The 19,602-nt window shown below is 38.0% G+C and overlaps 6 protein-coding genes, 1 non-coding gene and 1 pseudogene across 21 annotated transcripts; 4 read left to right on the top strand and 4 right to left on the bottom strand.

Annotated features, from left to right (window-relative positions):
• The first annotated feature begins 195 nt into the window (after nt 1-195).
• On the top strand, nt 196-612 carry AT1G55525. Its single transcript, NR_143583.1, has 2 exons — nt 196-309; nt 406-612. It is a non-coding gene; the product is annotated as an other RNA (non-coding RNA).
• Nucleotides 613-847: 235 nt separating this feature from the next.
• TBP2 (TATA binding protein 2) lies at nt 848-3,471 on the top strand. 4 transcript variants are annotated; one of them, NM_104427.4, is made up of 10 exons: nt 850-1,113; nt 1,455-1,534; nt 1,630-1,717; nt 1,829-1,900; nt 1,987-2,037; nt 2,163-2,207; nt 2,352-2,444; nt 2,536-2,637; nt 2,717-2,797; nt 2,886-3,471. In NM_104427.4, the coding sequence occupies exons 2-9, from the start codon at nt 1,458-1,460 to the stop codon at nt 2,789-2,791; spliced, it is 603 nt and encodes a 200-aa protein (NP_175948.1). In that variant the 5' UTR covers nt 850-1,113; nt 1,455-1,457; the 3' UTR covers nt 2,792-2,797; nt 2,886-3,471. The 4 variants fall into 4 exon arrangements, with proteins under 4 accessions (NP_001321103.1, NP_175948.1, NP_849812.1 ...); NM_179481.2 differs by having other exon boundaries at nt 2,883-3,215; NM_001333717.1 differs by having other exon boundaries at nt 848-1,113; nt 2,717-3,234.
• On the bottom strand, nt 3,194-5,662 carry BCDH BETA1 (branched-chain alpha-keto acid decarboxylase E1 beta subunit). Its single transcript, NM_104426.4, has 12 exons — nt 5,308-5,662; nt 5,028-5,139; nt 4,906-4,941; nt 4,774-4,833; nt 4,645-4,702; nt 4,374-4,561; nt 4,224-4,292; nt 4,068-4,154; nt 3,898-3,993; nt 3,729-3,806; nt 3,554-3,640; nt 3,194-3,471 (listed from the first exon to the last, which is right to left on the bottom strand). Exons 1-12 carry the CDS (start codon nt 5,457-5,459, stop codon nt 3,436-3,438), a joined length of 1,059 nt encoding a protein of 352 aa, NP_175947.1. The 5' UTR covers nt 5,460-5,662; the 3' UTR covers nt 3,194-3,435.
• Nucleotides 5,663-6,084: 422 nt separating this feature from the next.
• ECT4 (evolutionarily conserved C-terminal region 4) lies at nt 6,085-9,468 on the bottom strand. Of its 6 annotated transcripts, none has more exons than NM_001198311.2 (9): nt 9,167-9,468; nt 8,840-8,916; nt 8,618-8,762; nt 8,470-8,525; nt 7,850-8,371; nt 7,191-7,763; nt 6,895-7,107; nt 6,633-6,795; nt 6,085-6,547 (listed from the first exon to the last, which is right to left on the bottom strand). In NM_001198311.2, exons 1-9 carry the CDS (start codon nt 9,192-9,194, stop codon nt 6,525-6,527), a joined length of 1,800 nt encoding a protein of 599 aa, NP_001185240.1. In that variant the 5' UTR covers nt 9,195-9,468; the 3' UTR covers nt 6,085-6,524. The 6 variants fall into 6 exon arrangements, with proteins under 6 accessions (NP_001185240.1, NP_001321789.1, NP_001185241.1 ...); NM_001333714.1 differs by having other exon boundaries at nt 6,649-6,795; NM_001198312.2 differs by having other exon boundaries at nt 6,649-6,795; nt 7,850-8,332.
• Nucleotides 9,469-9,679: 211 nt separating this feature from the next.
• On the top strand, nt 9,680-13,378 carry CPN60B (chaperonin 60 beta). 5 transcript variants are annotated; one of them, NM_179480.3, is made up of 15 exons: nt 9,680-9,872; nt 10,260-10,483; nt 10,582-10,707; nt 10,787-10,924; nt 11,007-11,102; nt 11,187-11,429; nt 11,545-11,779; nt 11,867-12,036; nt 12,125-12,202; nt 12,290-12,361; nt 12,444-12,548; nt 12,623-12,715; nt 12,803-12,895; nt 12,988-13,111; nt 13,211-13,378. In NM_179480.3, exons 2-15 carry the CDS (start codon nt 10,268-10,270, stop codon nt 13,222-13,224), a joined length of 1,803 nt encoding a protein of 600 aa, NP_849811.1. In that variant the 5' UTR covers nt 9,680-9,872; nt 10,260-10,267; the 3' UTR covers nt 13,225-13,378. The 5 variants fall into 5 exon arrangements, with proteins under 5 accessions (NP_849811.1, NP_001320637.1, NP_001320638.1 ...); NM_001333712.1 differs by having other exon boundaries at nt 10,056-10,483; NM_001333711.1 differs by having other exon boundaries at nt 9,680-10,093.
• On the bottom strand, nt 13,330-15,442 carry ZKT (protein containing PDZ domain, a K-box domain, and a TPR region). Its single transcript, NM_104423.4, has 7 exons — nt 14,713-15,442; nt 14,518-14,624; nt 14,311-14,405; nt 14,147-14,223; nt 13,948-14,068; nt 13,819-13,878; nt 13,330-13,730 (listed from the first exon to the last, which is right to left on the bottom strand). The coding sequence occupies exons 1-7, from the start codon at nt 15,117-15,119 to the stop codon at nt 13,590-13,592; spliced, it is 1,008 nt and encodes a 335-aa protein (NP_564691.1). The 5' UTR covers nt 15,120-15,442; the 3' UTR covers nt 13,330-13,589.
• On the bottom strand, nt 15,381-17,476 carry AT1G55475 (uncharacterized protein). Of its 2 annotated transcripts, NM_202304.2 has the most exons (4): nt 16,913-17,476; nt 16,574-16,826; nt 16,273-16,412; nt 15,599-16,087 (listed from the first exon to the last, which is right to left on the bottom strand). In NM_202304.2, the coding sequence occupies exons 1-3, from the start codon at nt 16,962-16,964 to the stop codon at nt 16,355-16,357; spliced, it is 363 nt and encodes a 120-aa protein (NP_974033.1). In that variant the 5' UTR covers nt 16,965-17,476; the 3' UTR covers nt 15,599-16,087; nt 16,273-16,354. The 2 variants fall into 2 exon arrangements, with proteins under 2 accessions (NP_001322069.1, NP_974033.1); NM_001333709.1 differs by having other exon boundaries at nt 15,381-16,412; nt 16,913-17,428.
• A 153-nt stretch (nt 17,477-17,629) lies between these two features.
• On the top strand, nt 17,630-19,464 carry AT1G55470 (annotated as a pseudogene; the record flags this gene model as incomplete). Its single annotated transcript has 1 exon — nt 17,630-19,464.
• Nucleotides 19,465-19,602: the final 138 nt, after the last annotated feature.

Raw genomic sequence — 19,602 nt, 5'->3', positions numbered from 1 at the left:
AATTAGAATTTATAAAAGCTAGAGTTCACATGTGTAAAATGCGACCAAAGTTACCAACTTTATGCGCTATTAACGAACCTTTTGACATTAACGAACTTAACTTTGATATAGTATATATACTAATATATTAACGTTTCACCAAATCTCCTTGTATATATATAAGTATTGTAGTATCAACTTATTACATTATCTCTCAGATTAGTCATAATCCAAAAGAAGAAGTAATGAATCGTCAGGTTTTATCCCTAATCACTTTGATTATTCTCTTGGTCTCCGCGTACAACACGACTATGGGCCGAACTCTGCCGAGTAAGTGACCGTCTTTGATCATACAAATACAATCACGCATAAACAAAACTCATATTCAGTTCTTAATCTCTTTTTTTATTATTATTATAAATTAAGGGGAAGGAAATGGAGCACAACAATTTGATAATCTAAAAGCTGGTGTCAGACGAAGTGAATCGGCACGTACTCGTCAGAAAGGACCCGGACACTGATGAGTGATGATCTCTAACAAGTTTTAGTTGGCACCTTCATGCAATAATTGATAATCTACTGCTTTGTAATAAGTCCGTCGTTGTGGCGATTCATAGTCTCTACTCGATTCATATTTGTGAACGTGTCTTGAGTTATAGTCTTACATATAGATCCAACAAAAAAACGTATGCTAACACATTCTGTAATAGAACACGTGGCAGACAAAGAGTGGACGGTTCCCTAAAATTCCAGTAAAGACCGTAACATTAAAATCTAATAAGCTGAATTCCCATAATTACCCTCATCCGACAAAGAGAGGCAAGGGTAGTTTAGGAAAGTATATAGAGGTAATAACGTGTCCTTAAGCTCCACAGATCCAAAGCGCAGATCACAAATCTCATCCCCAGAGAGAGAACCCAGAGAGCGATATTGAAAATCAAAACTCTCTCCTTTATATATAATCCCAATTTACAAATCTCTTTCCCTCTCTAAAAATTTCTTATCTTTGTATAAAAAGCCTTCTCCTTTTTCAAATCATTCACCTTCCTTTCGCCTTTTCGGGGGAATTTCTTCCAATCTGTTGGGTTTACGAAACCCTAGATTTCGAAATTCCGGATTGCTAACTAGCGAAAGGTCTGATTTTGTTTCGTACCCTTTGTTCCTAATGGATTCAATTCCACGGATTTTATCTGAATTGAGTTTCTTCGTAGTTGCTTGTTACGAATTGGATCTCATGTTCTGAAGTTGTGTGTTTCATAGCTTTTCGTTGTTTGATTGTGAAACAATGTTTCTAGATTTCAATTATCAAAACTGGTTTTTAGATAACCAGATTTGGTCAATGAAATTGTAAAGCTTGAAAACAATTTTGTTTCGTGGATGCTTGTTGGTTTGGATCGACATGAGTTTCTGTTTTGCCCTATTTAAGACGAGATTTATAGCTGATGTGTGTGTGTTTACGTTGATTCTTATGTTAGAGAATGGCTGATCAAGGAACGGAAGGGAGCCAGCCAGTTGACCTTACTAAACATCCTTCAGGGATTGTTCCTACTCTTCAGTGAGTTCTCTCTTTTGTGTCTCTGTTTTAAGATTCTGAGTTTGTGCTTTTGTGAATCACAAGATCTTACCTTTTTCTTTTTTGGTTTGTTTCAGAAATATTGTCTCAACAGTGAACTTAGACTGCAAGCTTGATCTTAAAGCCATAGCTTTGCAAGCTAGGAATGCTGAATATAACCCCAAGGTTTTGCTTTCTTTGTGATATTCGTGTTTTAGTAATCGATCATTTTGTTTGGTCTCCACCACTTTGGTTTGTATTTTCGGATTTGGTTTTAATCTGTGTTTTATGTTCCAGCGTTTCGCTGCTGTAATCATGAGGATCAGAGAGCCAAAGACCACAGCGTTAATTTTTGCTTCTGGGAAAATGGTATGTTTTCCTTTGTCACTTTTTCTCTTATGGCCTAATCTTCCATGTCCTTGTTTTGACGTGGCATCTATGCTGTCCAATATTAGGTGTGTACCGGAGCTAAAAGTGAACATCTTTCAAAGCTTGCTGCAAGAAAGGTAAACTAGCTCATCTCAATACTGTCTGATGTTCTTCTTCTAGCATCACTGTAGTTAGAAACTTGTTACAGCTCTAGTAGGTATTTGTTCTCTGTTATATTAAAGAATTCCTTTTTGTTGTTCAGTATGCTCGGATTGTTCAAAAGCTTGGCTTTCCTGCAAAGTTCAAGGTACTCATATGTCTCTCTCTGGTCCTGATCCAGCACACACTGTGTTATTCATTTTTATCTCAATCAACAATTCGTGTGTATTTTTATCGGAAGGAAAAATTACGTATAAAGTCTAGTAATAAAATTGCTGATTACATTTTGCAGGATTTTAAGATACAGAACATTGTAGGCTCATGTGATGTCAAATTCCCCATTAGGCTTGAAGGTCTTGCATACTCTCATAGTGCTTTCTCAAGTGTAAGTGATCTCAAGCATTGTGATCATATATACTTGTAACATGGGTGTTAATCGGTCTGATGATTCATACCTCTCTCATCATTGATGCCAGTACGAGCCTGAGCTATTTCCAGGATTGATATATAGGATGAAACTTCCAAAGATTGTACTGCTTATTTTTGTGTCAGGAAAGATTGTTATAACTGGAGCCAAGGTAATAATTGAACTTCTCTCAAATGATTAAAATTGTTTCCATGAAAATGCTTCTGTCATCTTATGAAATCCCGAATCAGATGAGAGAAGAGACTTATACCGCATTTGAGAATATCTACCCAGTTCTTAGAGAATTCAGGAAGGTCCAGCAATAATAGTATGTAAGTTCAACTTTCTTTATCTCCATTTACATTTTATACCCCTTAATCAATCAACAGTTTGATTATGACTATTTCGATTCGAAAGCAGAGCCTACCATATTGAAGGCAAAAACCATGTTCACGTTTGGATTGCCATGAACTAGAGATCTCGGGTGTTGGCAGGCGCTTGGTGGGGTTATATTCCTTGGACAAGAACTTGAAATGATTCAGATTCAAAACCAGAAATTGTAAATAGAGAATGGAGATGCCAATAAATCTCTTTTCTTTTTGTTCTAAAAATGTCTTCCAAGTAATCTTGTTTCATGTTCTGTTTGTTTCAGTGAACAATACCCAATCATTAAAGAGTTACTTAGTTCTTTGCTAACTGTTCTGTAATAAGACACCAAGTCTGTTTGCCCTTTAATATACTCTTTCAAGCAATTTGCCGCTCTGGTTTGTCAAATGTTTGGATCATAAGCTTTCATCTTTCAGTAGATAATAATCTTCGTACACATTAAGTGAGATAGTCCTATTATAACATGTTTTCGTTATCTTGAAATTCATTAAAGTTAATCGGTAGTGTTACATTAGACGAATTGATAACAAAGACATGCGATTACATTAGTCCTAGTGTAAACAGTAAACTACAGATAGTACGGCTAGTAATTCACAGTCGATTTGATTGCATCCAATATCTGCATCAAGCAAGAACACATGATATGTTAGAAACTGCGTTTTGGGTCGGAATAGAGGAATGATAAGAGAAGAGGAACTTGCCTTGTTCTTGGTGGGCATGTAGAATGGTTCAAACACAAGAGGAAATGGAGTATCCAGACCACAAACTCTGCTTACTGGAGCTTCTAACTGCATTTTAAATGACAGTTAAGAAACGGAGAACCAATAAAGAGTAGTCACTTGTAACGGTGATGATTTGAGCTTTCTTTTTACTAACCTTCAAAAAGCAACGTTCCAGAATTGTTGCAGAGATCTCTGCTCCAAAACCTCCTGTTACAGGAGCTTCATGGCTTATCTGCAACCCCAAGCACAAGCAAAAGCAATCTATAAGATCGACCAGACAAATCAAAATCCGAAGTTGTCAATCAAGATTGCTTAAATCTTACAAGAAGTCTGCCAGTCTTTTTAACTGAAGCCTCAACGGTTTCTTTGTCCCAAGGAAGCAGTGTCTTGAGATCTATCAGTTCACATGATATTCCTTCCTGCATCAACTCAAGACCTTAGTTAATATTACTGCGAACCATTCATCATTGAGTTGAAAGATAAAGCTATAAACCTTTTCCGCGTCCAGACAAGCTTGTTCCATAACGGTAAGCTGAGCTCCCCATCCAACCAGTGTAATGTCATTGCCTTCTCTTATAACCTGCTCATAACTCCTAATAGTGAGATTCTCGTCTCCGAAAATAGACGGCCAAAAATGAACTTATGATACCTCTGCTTCTGATAAAGGTATCATATAGTCATGCTCAGGGACTTCTTCTACTGCTTGACGATACAGCCACTGAAGGAAATATCAACGTTTCAAGACTTAAGAAGAGGTGCTAAGAAGCTGATTTGGTTGGTAAAAAAGAAATGGAAGTACCTTTGGTTCGAAGAAAACAACGGGATTTGGATCACGGATACATGACAACAACAGTCCCTTTGCTTCTCGTGGACTCCGAGGGATAACAACCTTAATACCAGGGACATGGCAAAAGAAAGCTTCAGGGGATTGTGAATGGTAATGTCCACCATGACCAACTGCTCCATATGGTGCTCTTATCGTAAGTCCTATCAAGATCCATATAAACCATAATGAGTAAAATAGATTACTAATAACAAATCAAGAAAAAGCGTAATGATGAAAGATTTACCTCCACAGTTGAATTGGTTACCACTTCGGTATCTGAACTTTGCAGCTTCATTAACAATCTATAAATCACAAAACCGTTCAGAAATATGGCGACGGAAAGCATATGCTTGTTTAAAGAGAGAACATTTACCTGATCAAAAGCAGGATATATATAATCTGCAAACTGAATCTCTACAATTGCTCGATTACCCTGTCAAAATGGAACACCAAACTGAATCTCACAACTGTACAGTTCAAAACATGAACACAAACAAGAACTCACCATTGCTGCTAGACCAATGCCAAATCCAACAATGCCCTGAATCCAGTCAAAACTTAAATGAATGACTCATCAAGAAACACTACCTTAAGAAGTGAAAACAGAAGCAGGTCAAAGAATGATACCTGCTCACAAAGAGGAGTATTGAAGACACGGTTTTTCCCGAATCGTTCAGCTAAACCTGTTGTACAGCGAAAGACTCCACCAAAGCCAACGTCTTCCCCAAAGACATAAGACCTCCCACAACAAAAACTTAAAGTCAGACTCTAAAACGACATCATACATATTTGAAGCAACTATATGTGTATACTAATTAACTAAATTCCCCACATTTTTTTTATCTTTCTCCACAGAATGTATTAGATGTCTATTAACCTAAGGATCAAATGTCTAGTGTAAGCTTACCGAGGATCGGTGTCCAAAGCGATGTGAAGCGCTTGATTAATAGCAGAGTATAGATTCAATGGTTTTCCAGTTTCCGTCGATACCCTCCTAGCTCCGTGACTCAAGCTCGGAAAACTCAGTTTCCGGCAGGATCTGCCTAAAAGAGCCGCCATTTACACAAACCCACCAACAATCAATCTGAAAAATATAGGATTGCGACAAAAGCAAGCTCTATTTTGGCAACTTTCACCCAACTGGTAAGATTTTTAGGTGGCAAAGGTTTGCTACTTTTGGTGGGTGAAGAAAGAAACAGATTCTAAGTTAATCACGTAATTACGAGATAGATGATAGATACTCCTGCCACGTCAAATCCGACACGAATCAATATCTCTCTCGCAAGTTTTTTTTTTTTTCGCGGTAATTTTTTGGATGGTGTCGCAGACTTGGTGTTACATTAGGGCCCAAAAGGCTAAAGCCTAAAAGAAATCCATATTGAAATGCAAAGACATCATCTAGATGTTTTAGCCATATGGTTTGCCAAACTCATACTCATCCAAAATAATAATAAAATCAGATGAATTTAAATGCAGATGATTCTTACAAAAATTGTAATTGTCTAAAATATACTCATTTACCCTCATACTTTAAATGATGTAGTAAAACCTGTATAAATTAATATGGTTGTTAACATATATAAACTCATTGTTCATATTTTAAGAAATTATGCATATAGATTCAACGATTTCCTAGTTTCCGTCCATACCCTCCTAGCTCCGTGACTCAAGCTCCGATACTCCTGTCACTGTGGATCCGACACGAATCGATATCTTTCTCTTGCAAGTTGCAACTAACTCATTTTATGCGAGTTTCACACAAAAATTAATGGTCTAACTACAAAGGTTTATAGAGTATTAACAAAAACATAACATTTTAATTGGATGTGTTATCCTTGTCCAATCAGCCTTTTAGGTTTTGAAAACTTGGAAACAGAGGAGAAATGGAGAAGGAAAGAAGATACTAAATTTTCAGATTGAAAGCAAAATCTAGAAGAAATTAAGAAAAGACTCAACAGAGTCATGTCCGAACCAGAAACCAAAGAAAAATGAAAATCTGTCTAAGCTAAAACGAAAACAAACCCAACCCTGATTTTATCTTTCACTACTTCTTCATCTTCCCACCGTATGCAGGGATCTTTATACGCATTTTACATGGTAGAATCAACAGTTCCTGGTTTCTCATCATTGGTTTTTCCTTCCCAGACCTGTTAAAGATATATGGGTGCATTTCAATACTAGAGAGTAGAGAGGACAAATGTAAATGCATCTGCTTATATCTATGGAATTAACCGTTTTCTTCTCTTGCCTGCTTCTGGGATTGTTGCTGCTTAGCTTTCTTCTCCAAAATAGTCTTTTGTCGAGCCTCGTAGAACGAGAAATCATCCAAAATGCATGTCTTGCTGTTATGCTCCTTGAAAATCTTTACAACCTTCAAACCCTGCTCCAACTTAACCTACATACATGATCACATGGAAAGAGTTTGAACATTGAAAAGTGGAAAATATTGCTGGTAGATCAGAAACATATAGATCGAGAAGATATAAACACTTACCTCTTGTGTGTCTCTACTGTTAGTAACAGGTTTATTCTCATTGTACTCTAGAGTAATATGCTTAAGCAAACTGTTGGGAACATCCTTCAGAATATGCCACTTGAGGGGAAATGAGCCAGTCCATTTATCCTGTTGCCAGTACTCAATATTTTTGTTGAAATCAACTGGTCCTTTCATTTCCGCAAGGCCAATAAATTGTCCACTCGCGTTGACCTGGAGACAATTGGGGTATATACTCAGCATCGGGAAACAAAACGAATACACAATATGAAATAAACTAAGAATTAGGTACAAACCGAGAAGAAGAGAAACACAGGGCAGCCACTAGATTTCTGCTGAGCCTCTTGATATGCAGCATCAAGCTTCTTGTTTCCATTTGGGGTGCTAGCCCATACATTATATTTGATGCTCTTATGCACATCATCTTCACTGTACGACTTGATGATAAAGAACTTAGCATCTTTATACTCAACTGGAAAATCGTCTCTGTTGCACTCTTCTCTATCTGGAAGAACGCATGTTACAGTCTCCTCAGTATTTGATTCATCAAACGTCTGCTTTTTCACCTCCTCTGAGCTAACCTCTTCTGTGGCCTTCGTGCCCTTGGCTCTAGGGCCCCTGTTTAGTTCATTCAAGCCATCAATGTTCTCATTTCCATAGAAGTAACTGTTACCCCTTCCCCGGCTTCTATATTTGTTGTCTGTATTGAGCCATCCTCTTTCATTTGTTCTTGAACCATATCCAGAAGAACCATAACCCATACCAGACCTCACCGTGCTACCATACTGACCATATGACTTGTTTGGAGACACTCTGTCGTAGTAACCCTGAGCTGCATAACCTGTCATGGATGCAGGCTGGTACATACTCTGCCAAGAATAGAATGAGGCTATCAGATACAGGGATTCAGATAGAGAAGAAGACTTATCATACAAAACTGACTTCCATATCATACCGTGTAATGCGAATTGGAGCTAGAGTTTTGATTCCTAGTCGCAGGTACATTGTTGTTAGCCTTAGAATATGAGGATGCAACTCCACTGCCAGAAACAGACCTCTGCACATCTGAGAAGTTAGAGCCATCGTGCCATGACACAGGAGTGTAAAACCCATCATAGCTATACCTGGGGTCCTGATAACCAGCAGCAAGACCACCTCCAAGAGCACTGTTTCCATACAGTGCACTCTGATTCAATGGTTTAACAGGAGCTGATCCATTCATTCCTTTAGGGATACCAGCAGATGCAGAGTTGGCTGCTTTGTTTGTAGAGAGCTTGCTCTGAGTAGAGGCAGGAACAGACGAAGCGAAAGGCCCACTACTGGCTGTGAGAGGAAAAGGATACTGGTACTGCTGAGCACCATACAACTGTCCATCACCACCAAGTTGTGGAGCAGGGCTTGTTGCTGGTGAGTAAGGAAAGGCAGCATACCCGTATCCCTGCGGATAAACAAGAGATGCATTCTCTCCGTAAGCTCCCTGGAGTGATTACCAAATGACTAAGTAGGGCAAAAGGTAAAAGAGAGGCTAAATAGTCTGGACACGAGTTGCTTATAAGAAAATATTAACGCACGTACTGATGTCATATCAACACTCTCGGAATTGGTATAACCTGTGTAGTCACTCCCATAACCTGAAAGATTATACAAACGGTTGTGTTATAGATATTACAATAATTCTAGACAGTAGAAGGCTGAAGATATATAAATGAAACTTAATTATCACCATAATAGTAGGGCTGCTGATACACATTAGGAACATAGAAAACAGAAGGATCCAAGGCATCACTGGGTAGCATAGGTGACAAAGATCGATCAAAAGAAGGAACTTGACCATTCGAATCCATAGCTCCATACTGGTAAACACCCGTCTGCAAAGATAATGATGCTATGAGAACTCTGCTTGGAGTAACAAAATGTGCAGAGACATTAAAAGATGTAACTTTACCTTCTTAGTAGGCTCAGGGATCTCCAAAGTCCTAGACTTTGAATCTAAAGACAGTTTCTTCAATACATCAGCAGCTTCTGAAAAAACAATGTAAGTGAAGGAAACAAATAGGTTTCTATCTTCAGCAAGACTAAAAAATTGATTTTTCTAATCAATTTATTCACTTTGCTAGCTACAGGAACAGTCAAATTCATCGAGCTAAAACAAACAGAACAAATGGAAATGACATCATTTCACTATATGAATCGAATTACGATGAAGCAACTAGATTCATGAACGTAGATCACAAAAGAAATGAAGGAGAAAAGAAACAAAGGCAAAGGATACGATCAGCAGGAGGAGCAACAGTAGACATGAGAACAGAGTTGGCAGCGAAGACTGATAATAGATCCTTGTCGGATATTGAACAATAAGAGTTTGAGACAAACACAAATATCAGAGCAAAAAAGAACTCAGAAGGAATCTAGGGTTTAAGAGATTGAATCGTAGCCGCAAGAGAAGAGAGAAGAAGAGGAAGAGGCAAAAGTGGTTTTGTTCGTTCACCTCGATTTGATTCAAATACCTCCAAGATCCCTTTTTTATATTTTTCTATTATTTTTGTTTACCTTTTTCTCCATCGTTTTTTTTTTAAAATACTTCCTTTATTCCAGCCACATTAATATTATACTAGTCACTACGAAATATCTCACAAAATAATACTATAAATATTATTTCCTCGAAAATTTCGCAATTAATCGGGAAAAAATCAATTTTTAAAATAAATATCACTGATTCCAATTCCATTGTTAGGAATTAAGGAGCAAGAATAAAGGCCCAAATAGGCCCAATATAAATCTGATCCAGGATCCGAAGAGTTGAATCCAACGGCCAAGATTAACTCAAAGCTTGAAAGAGGTAAGGGAACGTTAAAAGCACCTTCCAAGCGAGAGTAAGGAGATAAACCTACTTCCTTTCCTTGCTTCAGCTCCCCTTTTCTTATCCGGAAACCAAAAACTTCCGGTGATAAAACCTCCTTCGTCATCTCTCTACTTCTGTTAGTTTCTTAATCCTTACTCTTGGAATAGTTTATCCTCTGCATTTTTTAGTGCCACAGTTTATGTGTGTATGTTTTGTTTGGATAAGAATTTGTTGTAAGCTTTTGAAAACTTGTATTAGTTCATTACTTCCATGATTTTGGGTGTTTTGTAATAAAATTTATGGATTAGTGTTTCTTCAGATTGTCAATTGTGTTCTTATTGAGCTCTGCTTTCGAAGGTGTCGCCTTTCTTCTGGTTTGTTGTGAAAATTTATTACTTTAGCTTACTGGGTTGTTGTTTCTTTCTGTTATATTGATTGTGTTAACCGTATATAGATGAAAAGAAGAGTCTTTTTTATATCTTTGAAATCTTATCTAAGTGCTGAATTTTGTCTGTCTTTGAAGTGGATAAAATGGCGTCAACTTTCACTGCCACATCTTCTATTGGTTCAATGGTTGCTCCGAATGGTCACAAATCTGATAAGAAACTTATCAGCAAGTTGTCTTCAAGCTCATTTGGAAGGAGACAAAGTGTGTGTCCTAGACCCAGAAGATCCAGTTCTGCAATTGTGTGCGCAGCAAAGGAATTACATTTCAACAAAGATGGGACTACCATTAGGAGACTTCAAGTAAGTATCTTTTTTAAAAAAAGTTAATGGAAACTTCATTCCCAAACCGGAGCTAAAGGTTTACATTTTCTGTGGTTTCTAATTTTGTGTTGTACTAGGCTGGTGTCAACAAGCTCGCAGATCTTGTTGGTGTTACACTTGGACCCAAAGGACGAAATGTTGTTCTTGAGAGCAAGTATGGATCACCACGAATTGTTAATGATGGTGTGACTGTTGCAAGAGAGGTATGGAATTATTACCCCTCTGATAATGATTTTTGTTCTCATTCAACTGAGTCTTAGAGTTTCAAACTTTCTCCTGTAGGTTGAGTTGGAAGACCCGGTTGAGAACATTGGCGCTAAGCTTGTGAGGCAAGCGGCTGCCAAAACCAATGACTTGGCTGGTGACGGTACAACAACATCTGTTGTTCTTGCACAAGGTTTTATCGCTGAGGGTGTCAAGGTCTGTGTAACATTCTTCTTTCAGCTTTCTCTATGTGAAACTTCAAAAACTTTTGTACTAATTTTAAGATTATCTTATTCAGGTGGTAGCTGCTGGTGCAAACCCTGTTTTGATCACCAGAGGTATTGAGAAGACAGCAAAGGCTTTGGTTACCGAGCTCAAGAAAATGTCTAAGGAGGTTTCAAATTTATAGAACTCTCTTTCTTTTAATATGTTAAGAGTCTTTTTCAAAAGGTTCTGAATGTAAGTCATGTCGATGTAGGTTGAAGACAGTGAACTTGCAGATGTTGCAGCTGTTAGTGCGGGTAACAACGACGAAATTGGAAATATGATTGCTGAAGCAATGAGCAAAGTGGGCAGGAAAGGTGTGGTGACCCTTGAGGAGGGTAAAAGTGCCGAGAACAACCTCTACGTCGTAGAAGGAATGCAATTTGACCGTGGTTATATCTCTCCTTACTTTGTGACAGACAGCGAGAAAATGTCCGTCGAGTTCGACAATTGCAAGGTAGATGTTTCTTGAATCTGAGTAGAAGATGAATTTTGTTGGCAGACTATTTAGCCACTAAAGATATTTATATATGAGTATAACAACGATCTTTAATGTTTTGGTATGATTGCAGTTACTTCTCGTTGACAAGAAAATTACCAATGCAAGGGATCTTGTTGGTGTTTTGGAGGATGCAATTAGAGGCGGATACCCAATATTAATTATTGCTGAAGACATTGAACAAGAAGCTTTAGCGACTCTTGTTGTAAACAAGCTTAGAGGTACACTGAAGATAGCAGCTCTCAGAGCTCCAGGGTTTGGAGAGCGCAAGAGCCAATACCTTGATGATATTGCCATTCTAACTGGAGGTAAGTTCTGTCTGCATTGATGAGCCCTATGTTTACGCATATATTTGTAGTTTTTATCTTGTCCTAATTTTCTATCTTCGCTTGCAGCAACTGTGATCCGTGAGGAAGTTGGTCTTTCACTTGACAAAGCTGGAAAAGAGGTTCTTGGTAATGCTTCAAAGGTTGTCCTCACAAAGGAGACCTCGACCATAGTGGGTGATGGAAGCACACAGGATGCAGTGAAAAAGCGTGTTACACAGATTAAAAATCTTATTGAGGTATAGTAAAAGAGTATAGCATATATGGGACCTCTTTTACTTTTTGTGGATAGTGTAGTTACATTGCAATGGTAATTGGTTTGTGCAGCAAGCGGAGCAAGATTACGAGAAGGAGAAACTCAATGAGAGAATTGCAAAGCTCTCTGGTGGAGTTGCTGTGATTCAGGTAAACTAAAAACTATTTAAGTTTCCTTTGTCTGATTAAGATGTGTTTCAGAGATATTAAGTTAAGCTCGTTATGTATTGGTTAAAGGTTGGAGCACAAACTGAGACAGAACTCAAAGAGAAGAAGTTGAGAGTTGAAGATGCTCTTAATGCAACAAAGGTGATTTTGTATTTCTGAGGCTTGAGAAGCGTGTTATTTGCATACTCGTGAACTATAACTAATCAGGATTTTAATTCTTCAGGCCGCTGTCGAGGAAGGTATTGTTGTTGGTGGTGGTTGCACTCTGCTTCGTCTTGCTTCCAAGGTTGATGCCATTAAAGCCACGCTTGATAATGATGAAGAAAAGGTAAATCAATCAAGTCTTCAGATTTTAACTCATGAACCTTCGGTTTCTCTAACTTTGCTGATGATTCCCTTTAGGTTGGAGCGGATATAGTTAAAAGAGCACTAAGTTACCCCCTAAAACTAATCGCCAAGAATGCTGGTGTTAATGGAAGTGTAGTTAGCGAGAAGGTAATAACAACAGATAACATAATTCCCACTTTTTTATCTCTAGATTTCAAGTCAGATGCTTGAAGAGATGTCTCTATTCATTGGCAGGTGCTTTCCAACGATAACGTGAAATTCGGTTACAATGCTGCAACCGGCAAGTACGAGGATTTGATGGCTGCAGGAATCATCGATCCAACAAAGGTAAGTTTTCTGTGCATATACAGAAACTGTCTTTGCTAGCTAAATTGGTCATCAAAGATCCATGAACCTGAGTGGCTTTATCTTGATTTTAGGTTGTGAGATGTTGCTTGGAACACGCAGCTTCGGTTGCAAAGACTTTCTTGATGTCGGACTGCGTTGTTGTTGAGATCAAGGAACCTGAACCAGTTCCCGTCGGCAACCCAATGGACAACTCAGGTTTGTTCAGAATTTCAAATACTTGAGTCTTTGGTAAAGATCCCCCGCATTCAATATTCATGTTTCATTGCTGAATCTTGTTGGCCTCTCTTATTTCAGGATATGGATACTAAGAGGAGATAGGCTAATATTGAAACGGATTACTTTAGCTTGCGAGTGTAATGATTTTGAACAAGAGAATGTGTAATGTGAAACTGAAATTTTGAATTAATCATCATATGAATAAATCATGATTCCCTCAATGCTTCGAAATATCTCGAAATCGCCAAATATGAAACTTTTGATCCAAAGATTTGAAGATTTATTATCACTTCATATGAAATGGTATACGTAAACTGAATGAAATGGTTAAAAGAATTTCTTAAGAAAAAAAGAACACATTTATGATCGAATAAAATTCCTCACAAGTATGTATAGAGCCAAGAAGAGAAGAGAAGCTATGAACAGATCACATCAAAAGACACAAACTTTAGGTGAACTATTTCTTGTTAAAGCCAAACAAGGATTTGATGGCGTTAATGGCACTCTCATTGATGAAAGATTCGTCGAATTGCTTCAGAAGTGGATCGAAATCCTTCGACTTCCTGAGAGTTTCCAGATCTGGATCACTTCTGATTCTCTGCAAACAAAACAAATAACACAGCTTCAACAAACAAGTCCATCCTTCTCTCTGTCTCAATTGAAACATTACAACTCCTTGGACTTACCTTAAAATCTTCATATCCTGACTTCAATGCTTCTTCCAGAGCCGAGAGACCAGCTTGAACCTATCAAAATAACTCTATCAACACTGCAAGTCAAAATGCAATATCTGAAAAGATTCAAAAGCTTTTTACCTGATTAAGCTTTGAGTAGCAACAAGCAACATTGTAACTTGCAACTGATGCTTCTTCTGGTGTTGGTTTAGAACCTAACACCGACTCAAACCTCTCCAATGCTTCCTCATACTTACCATTCCTATATCAAATTACACACATGTCAATGCTCACTTTCCGGTTTCCATAAACCCCTTTGGTATACTCACTAAGTATTTACTTGGAAAATTGCAGCCCTTCACGAAGATCCTTCTCCCGTTGAGCTTTCTGTTCTTTCTTCTTCAAATAGTTTTGCATCTACAATTATAAAAACAAAAACAAAGCTCACTCACAAGCCAAAGTTCATTACTTTTGATGTCACATAATCAAAACTTTTGAGCTCACCTGAATCTCTCTCAATCTACTGCTAATGTATCCGGCATTTCTCTCAGCTCTTATGATCTCCTTCTCTGTTAACTCACCAGTATCTTCAGCCTTACCTGCAAGAGAAGAAGACACAACACATTTTAAACATAACCAAACCCAATAATGAGTTTTGCAGAGAGAATAGATAAAATAAAACAGAGCTAGAATATGGGAAATTCAACAAACCATTTCTCTTCTCCATTTGCATAAGCAAGGGACCAATTCTCTGACGAATTGTGTACATTGTCCTACCGTACTCAGCTGCAGGCCAAATCTCTGTTCCAAATACTGCACTGCATTCTCAATTTTCAAAGTTCCAAGTCAAAACTTTCACAGTCTCTCAAGCTAATCACATTGGAACATGAAGGAGAAAGAACAAACCTTGTGGCAATAACTCTATCGCCAACAGTGAACTTTCCGGTTTTGTCAGCTGATCCACCTGGTAAGATAGCATCAATGTAAGTGCCACCATCTCTTCCTTTCCTGAATTTCAAACCATAAGGCTGCTCCACTTCAATTTCATATGTTTCATACTTCTCTTCTTCTTCTCCGTCTCCTCCTGCTTCAGCTTTAGCTGAAGACTCTGTCTCCGACGCCTTCAAAGCTAAATTCCGGCGTTTGGCAACATGGGTATTGCATAAAGAAGCCGAATTGCTCGAAAGGAAGAGACTTTTGGCGGAAATGAAACTGGATTGAGTGATCAAACTAGGGTTTTGCTTGGTTTGCTGGGTTCTTGGCAGTGAAGGCGAAGAATACAGAGATGGATAACTGCTCGGAGCTAAAGACATGGTGAGATTCTTTTTCTTTAAGTTCGAGCTCAGACACAAGCCAGAGCCAGAGAGACAGATGATGATTAGTTGGATTTTGTTAGTTGAAGAAGACGATTATGTGACGTTGGTTGGTTTTTCGCAAAAGCTTCAAAGTTTCGGATTACACAAGTTTGCATGATTTTAGTGGCTATGCTTCAGTCTTGGTGTTTCGCCACGTGTCATATTGTAATGGTACCTTTAGTTTGATCCTTTTTTTCTTCTTCATAAATTCGCATCTCCCTTCAGTTGGATTCGTTTATTACACAAACAATTGAGTTTTGACTCAATATGACCAGTTCTACAAGAAGACAAGGCAACATGACAGAAGTGGTAACGTTCAGAGCAAGTGTCATTGGCTCTCTAAAGAAACAGAGGAGATTCTAGTTTCATGATTCTTATGTCGCCCGCAAACAATAACTCAGGAAAGATACTGAGATCCAAATCAAGAATGAATCACCTCTTGCTCCTAACAGATTGAGCGGTGAGTTTTGGAACAGATGAGTCTTAAACCAGTTCTTGGGTGCTACAAACTTCTTTCAATTACATACTTGTGGACCACAGATCTATTCACATTCTTGATGGAATTCACTGAGCCTCTGGTAAAGTGGAAGAAATTGAAAACAGAAGTGCTCCAAAGCCTAAGCCTTGAGATATAGTCTGCACTATCAAACTTGCTGTTTTTGCACCCAAATATAATAGTGATAACATTTGATTCGAGTTTGACAGAATTATGCTAACACACCAAGAGCAATATCTATACAGAAATTCTTACTATAAATGTAAACAATGGCTGCGTGAAAGACAACAAGCAATAGTTTTCTCTCAAATTGAAGTAAGCTGTCACTTAGACATTGATCAAACACACTGATATCAAAGTCATTTGAACTAAATCGCAGAACTAGATATCGATGCATAGCAATTGTTATATTTGAAACTTGCTCCACAATCTGAATGAGAAAGAACTTCATTAAATGATTGAAGCAACGAATGAAGTTAAAGACCTATACTTTAAACACTTCTAAAGAAGAAGAAAAAGAATGCTTCCGTGTTAAATCAGGAATCATCATCATATGGCTTCAAGCGTGCAAACTTAAGAATGGCTATAGAACACAAATGCAGATTCTATATGTACCTCCATGTATATGGAATTTAATGCTGAAGCCACCAACTTTGTCTTTTGCCTTAAATCTCCCAGTTAAACTTAAGTGGACGGATCACAGGATAATACAAACACAGGTTTTGCCTCGATCAGAATCAATATCATCTTCATCACTGCAAAAATGAAAGAATCACATCATTCTCCACAAAACAAGTACTTATGAAAACTTAAAGAACTCATTCTTAATGAAAAGAAACCAAAACAAATCTGATGCCATCAGAAAAAATCCTTATGACCAAACTCATTCTTATATTCTCAACAATAGAAGACCAACCTAGGTTCAAATTCTCGAATCTCAGCAAGTTCCTTCCCAATCACATCCACCCATTGTACCTTCTTCTTCTCCCTCTTCTCAGCTTCTGTTGAATTTGAATCAACCTTTCGAAGACTACTTTTGAGAGTGAGAGTGTCCCCAACAATTTGACCTTCTTCTTCCTTTGCATCTACTTCTTCTCTATCCTCAGCATTCGTAAGACCATCCACATGTTCGAGAATCTCTTCATGATCATCATCATCATCACTAGTGGCTGAAACAACAGTTTTCAACTTCAGCTAACTTGCCACATATAAATGGCTTCCAGATGAAACAGAAAAAAGGGACACTGGATCTTACAAAGCAAAACACTCATCAAAACATGTATTGAGTCTTTTAAACAGTTGATCATCAATTGGAGAATTTGCTTACACCTCTTTGAATAAAACTTAAAACTTTGAGCGCAGAGAGCTAGTTTTAATTCTGGATTAGAAGAAGGAAACAAACGCAGACAAAACCCCAGAAAAAGGGCTTCAACAGAATCAAGTATAAAATCCTCTTTAAGAGAATCGAAGAACCAAAGATGAGGAAACGGACAATGTTAATGCTTATTGAAAAAGTAGAGATTCCTTTTAAGAACAATCAGCGATGAAAAAGCAAAGATCGAAGGGGAATGAATTTTAAAAAAGGCAGATACTTTTCTGATTTGAGAGGGACAACGAGAGAGAGAGTACGAATTCAAAAACCCTGGATTTCCCTGAGAATAAGGAAATAGATGAAGAACAAATTGATCAAGCCGTGGACTTGTAGACTCCTACTGTTGTTAAATATTTCTCCCTTTTTTCTCTGTTTGTTTATTTGGGATTTAGGATTTTGACAACCAAGTCAAGAACCAACCAAGCTTTATATAACAGTGGACCAACCGGAAAGAAGAAAAAAAAAAAGGTTTGCTTTTTCAGTGCCTACCTAAAGGAATTGCTTTTTAAAGACTTGTGGATTTGCCTCCTAGTCCTGCCCAATTAATTAGTTGCCACTGTTTTTGTTGTTTGCAGTCTCCTACATTTATTATGAGAACAGTGGTCGATACTTGGTCAAGTTTTCTCCTACCTAAAACCCAAGTTTTTTCCTATTTTAAACCCAAATTTTCTTATTTGTGAGAGATAAGTTTCAAGACTTAATACTTGGTCAGCCAAATTCTTGTCCAAAGAAGGTAAAGAGGTTCTTATAAAATCTATAGCACAAGCCCTTCCGACATATGTTATGTTGTGCATTCTATTTTTTAAGGCTATTTGCTCAAAGTTGAATAGTGTTATTGCAAATTTCTGGTAAAAAACTAATGAAAATAGTAATGGTATCCACTGGATTGTATGAGATAAGCTTTGTAATCCACACTTTGAGGGCGATCTTGACTTTAGAACGCTAGAAGAATTTAATCTAGCTCTTTTAGCTAAATAACGGTAGCGTCTTATCTGGGTACCAAACTCTCTCTTGAGTAGGGTCTTGAGGGGGAGATACTTTCGATATAGTGATCCATTACATATAGGAGCCTCAAATCGTCCGTCTGTTGGATGGAGAAGCATCATAGCTGCCAAACCTCTTCTTGTCTCGGGACTTCGGAGGACCATAGGTTCGGGAATGCTGACCCGTGTATGAGAAGATCCATGGATTCCCACCATCCTTGTGCGGTCCGCGACGAGCATTCTTAACATAAGAGATCCCCTACTCTATGTAAATGTTTAATCGACCAAAACACAAAATTTGTGGAAACTAGACCGTCTCCAAGCATTGATCGACCCCGTTGATATTTCACCTCATTTCAGAGATTCGTCCAAACGGTATCTACTTGAGTGATGGTTATAGCTGGTCTTATACTAAATCCGGTAATTGTACTGTTAAGTCAGGATATTGGGCCGCACGTGACATGTCTCGTCCTACTTGTGACCCCCCTTTTCAGGGACCAGGTGTTTCAGCACTTCAAGCACAAGTATGGAAGCTTAAAACTACGCGGAAACTTATGCATTTCGCGTGGCAATGTATCTCTGGTTGTTTAGCCACTTGTCAAAGATTGACATATCGTCACAAGGGTACATATAAAGGTTGCCCCCGATGCAGATTAAACAGAAGAGACTATCAACCATCTCCAGTTTCATTGTCCACCCTCGAGACAGATTTGAGCATTATCGCATATTCCTACCTCACAGAATATTTTTCCTAGAAAGTCCCTTTTCTATAATTTCGATTTCTTTTTTGGCGTGGCCGGGAATTTGGAATCGGAGAAGAAGTGTTGGAACTCTTTCCATGGATACTTTGGTATATCTGAAAAAGTAGAAATCGCTTCTAGAACTTTAGAAAACCTCTTGTTGAAACTTTAACTTTGGCTCTTCAAGAGGCAGATGTTTGGAAACAAGCAACTCTAGCAGAAGATGCACCCATACGCTCAATTCCTCCCCTAAGTTCTTCTCAAATCCCGCTAACCCAGCTCCCTGAATGTCAACTTGATGCTACTTGGCATGTTGGATGAGTCCTTGTTGGACAAGACTTACTCCTCCATCTTGGCATCAAGAGTACTCATCGAAGCTTATCACCGTTTCATGCAGAATTTGACTTTTTGCTATGGGCAATAGATGCATGATCTCTATTAGCAATACTTCTGGTACTTTTGCTTCAGATTGTTCAGACCTAATTTCTATCATTGACAACCAAGACGATTAGCCGACATTCGCAGCGGAATTGGCTTCCTATCGATCTTTAGTTTGTTTTTTTCTTCTTTTCATATTAGATTTCTTCTTCGTAGTTTTACTGTTCGAGATGATTGTTTAGCTAAAAAAGCTCGGGATCGAAAAAGTCTTTTCTCCCATGAAAGCACATCGGTTCCTGAATGGCTTTCTCTAGCGGAGAGTTTATTACCGATTACTTAAATAAAATAGTGTTTGTGGGGGGGAAAAAAAATTAGTCTCCTACATTTATTGAAATTTCTTTACTTAATTAGATCGCCAAATTTATGAACTTGTTTAGGTCAATAATTTCGATGGTAAAAACTAAAATCATAA

This window comes from Arabidopsis thaliana (assembly GCF_000001735.4).
Source record: "Arabidopsis thaliana chromosome 1 sequence".
In the NCBI taxonomy this organism is placed as follows: Eukaryota; Viridiplantae; Streptophyta; class Magnoliopsida; order Brassicales; family Brassicaceae; genus Arabidopsis; species Arabidopsis thaliana.
The sequence above is the reverse complement of the archived record's forward strand: the minus strand, read 5'-3'. Positions and strand labels throughout refer to the sequence as shown.

Bases quoted from the DNA above. Each gene is read 5' to 3' on its own strand.
- TBP2 (NM_104427.4), top strand. From the start codon at position 1,458: ATGGCTGATCAAGGAACGGAAGGGAGCCAGCCAGTTGACCTTACTAAA. The intron at 1,901-1,986 runs GTATGTTTTCCT...GTCCAATATTAG, and splicing joins TTTTTGCTTCTGGGAAAATG to GTGTGTACCGGAGCTAAAAG. The intron at 2,445-2,535 runs GTAAGTGATCTC...CATTGATGCCAG, and splicing joins CTCATAGTGCTTTCTCAAGT to TACGAGCCTGAGCTATTTCC.
- ECT4 (NM_001333714.1), bottom strand. From the start codon at position 9,194: ATGTCTACTGTTGCTCCTCCTGCTGATC. The intron at 8,763-8,839 runs GTAAAGTTACAT...TTATCTTTGCAG, and splicing joins TCCCTGAGCCTACTAAGAAG to ACGGGTGTTTACCAGTATGG. The intron at 6,796-6,894 runs GTAAGTGTTTAT...TCATGTATGTAG, and splicing joins ACAGTAGAGACACACAAGAG to GTTAAGTTGGAGCAGGGTTT.
- CPN60B (NM_179480.3), top strand. From the start codon at position 10,268: ATGGCGTCAACTTTCACTGCCACATCTTCTATTGGTTCAATGGTTGCT. The intron at 11,430-11,544 runs GTAGATGTTTCT...GTATGATTGCAG, and splicing joins TCGAGTTCGACAATTGCAAG to TTACTTCTCGTTGACAAGAA. The intron at 12,203-12,289 runs GTAAACTAAAAA...TATTGGTTAAAG, and splicing joins GTGGAGTTGCTGTGATTCAG to GTTGGAGCACAAACTGAGAC.
- ZKT (NM_104423.4), bottom strand. From the start codon at position 15,119: ATGTCTTTAGCTCCGAGCAGTTATCCATCTCTGTATTCTTCGCCTTCA. The intron at 14,625-14,712 runs GTTTGTTCTTTC...TTGAGAATGCAG, and splicing joins GATAGAGTTATTGCCACAAG to TGCAGTATTTGGAACAGAGA. The intron at 14,406-14,517 runs GTTTGTTGAATT...CTTCTCTTGCAG, and splicing joins GCAAATGGAGAAGAGAAATG to GTAAGGCTGAAGATACTGGT.
- AT1G55475 (NM_202304.2), bottom strand. From the start codon at position 16,964: ATGATCAACTGTTTAAAAGACTCAATACATGTTTTGATGAGTGTTTTG. The intron at 16,827-16,912 runs GTAAGATCCAGT...CTGTTGTTTCAG, and splicing joins TTTGATGAGTGTTTTGCTTT to CCACTAGTGATGATGATGAT. The intron at 16,413-16,573 runs GTTGGTCTTCTA...TCATTTTTGCAG, and splicing joins ATTCGAGAATTTGAACCTAG to TGATGAAGATGATATTGATT.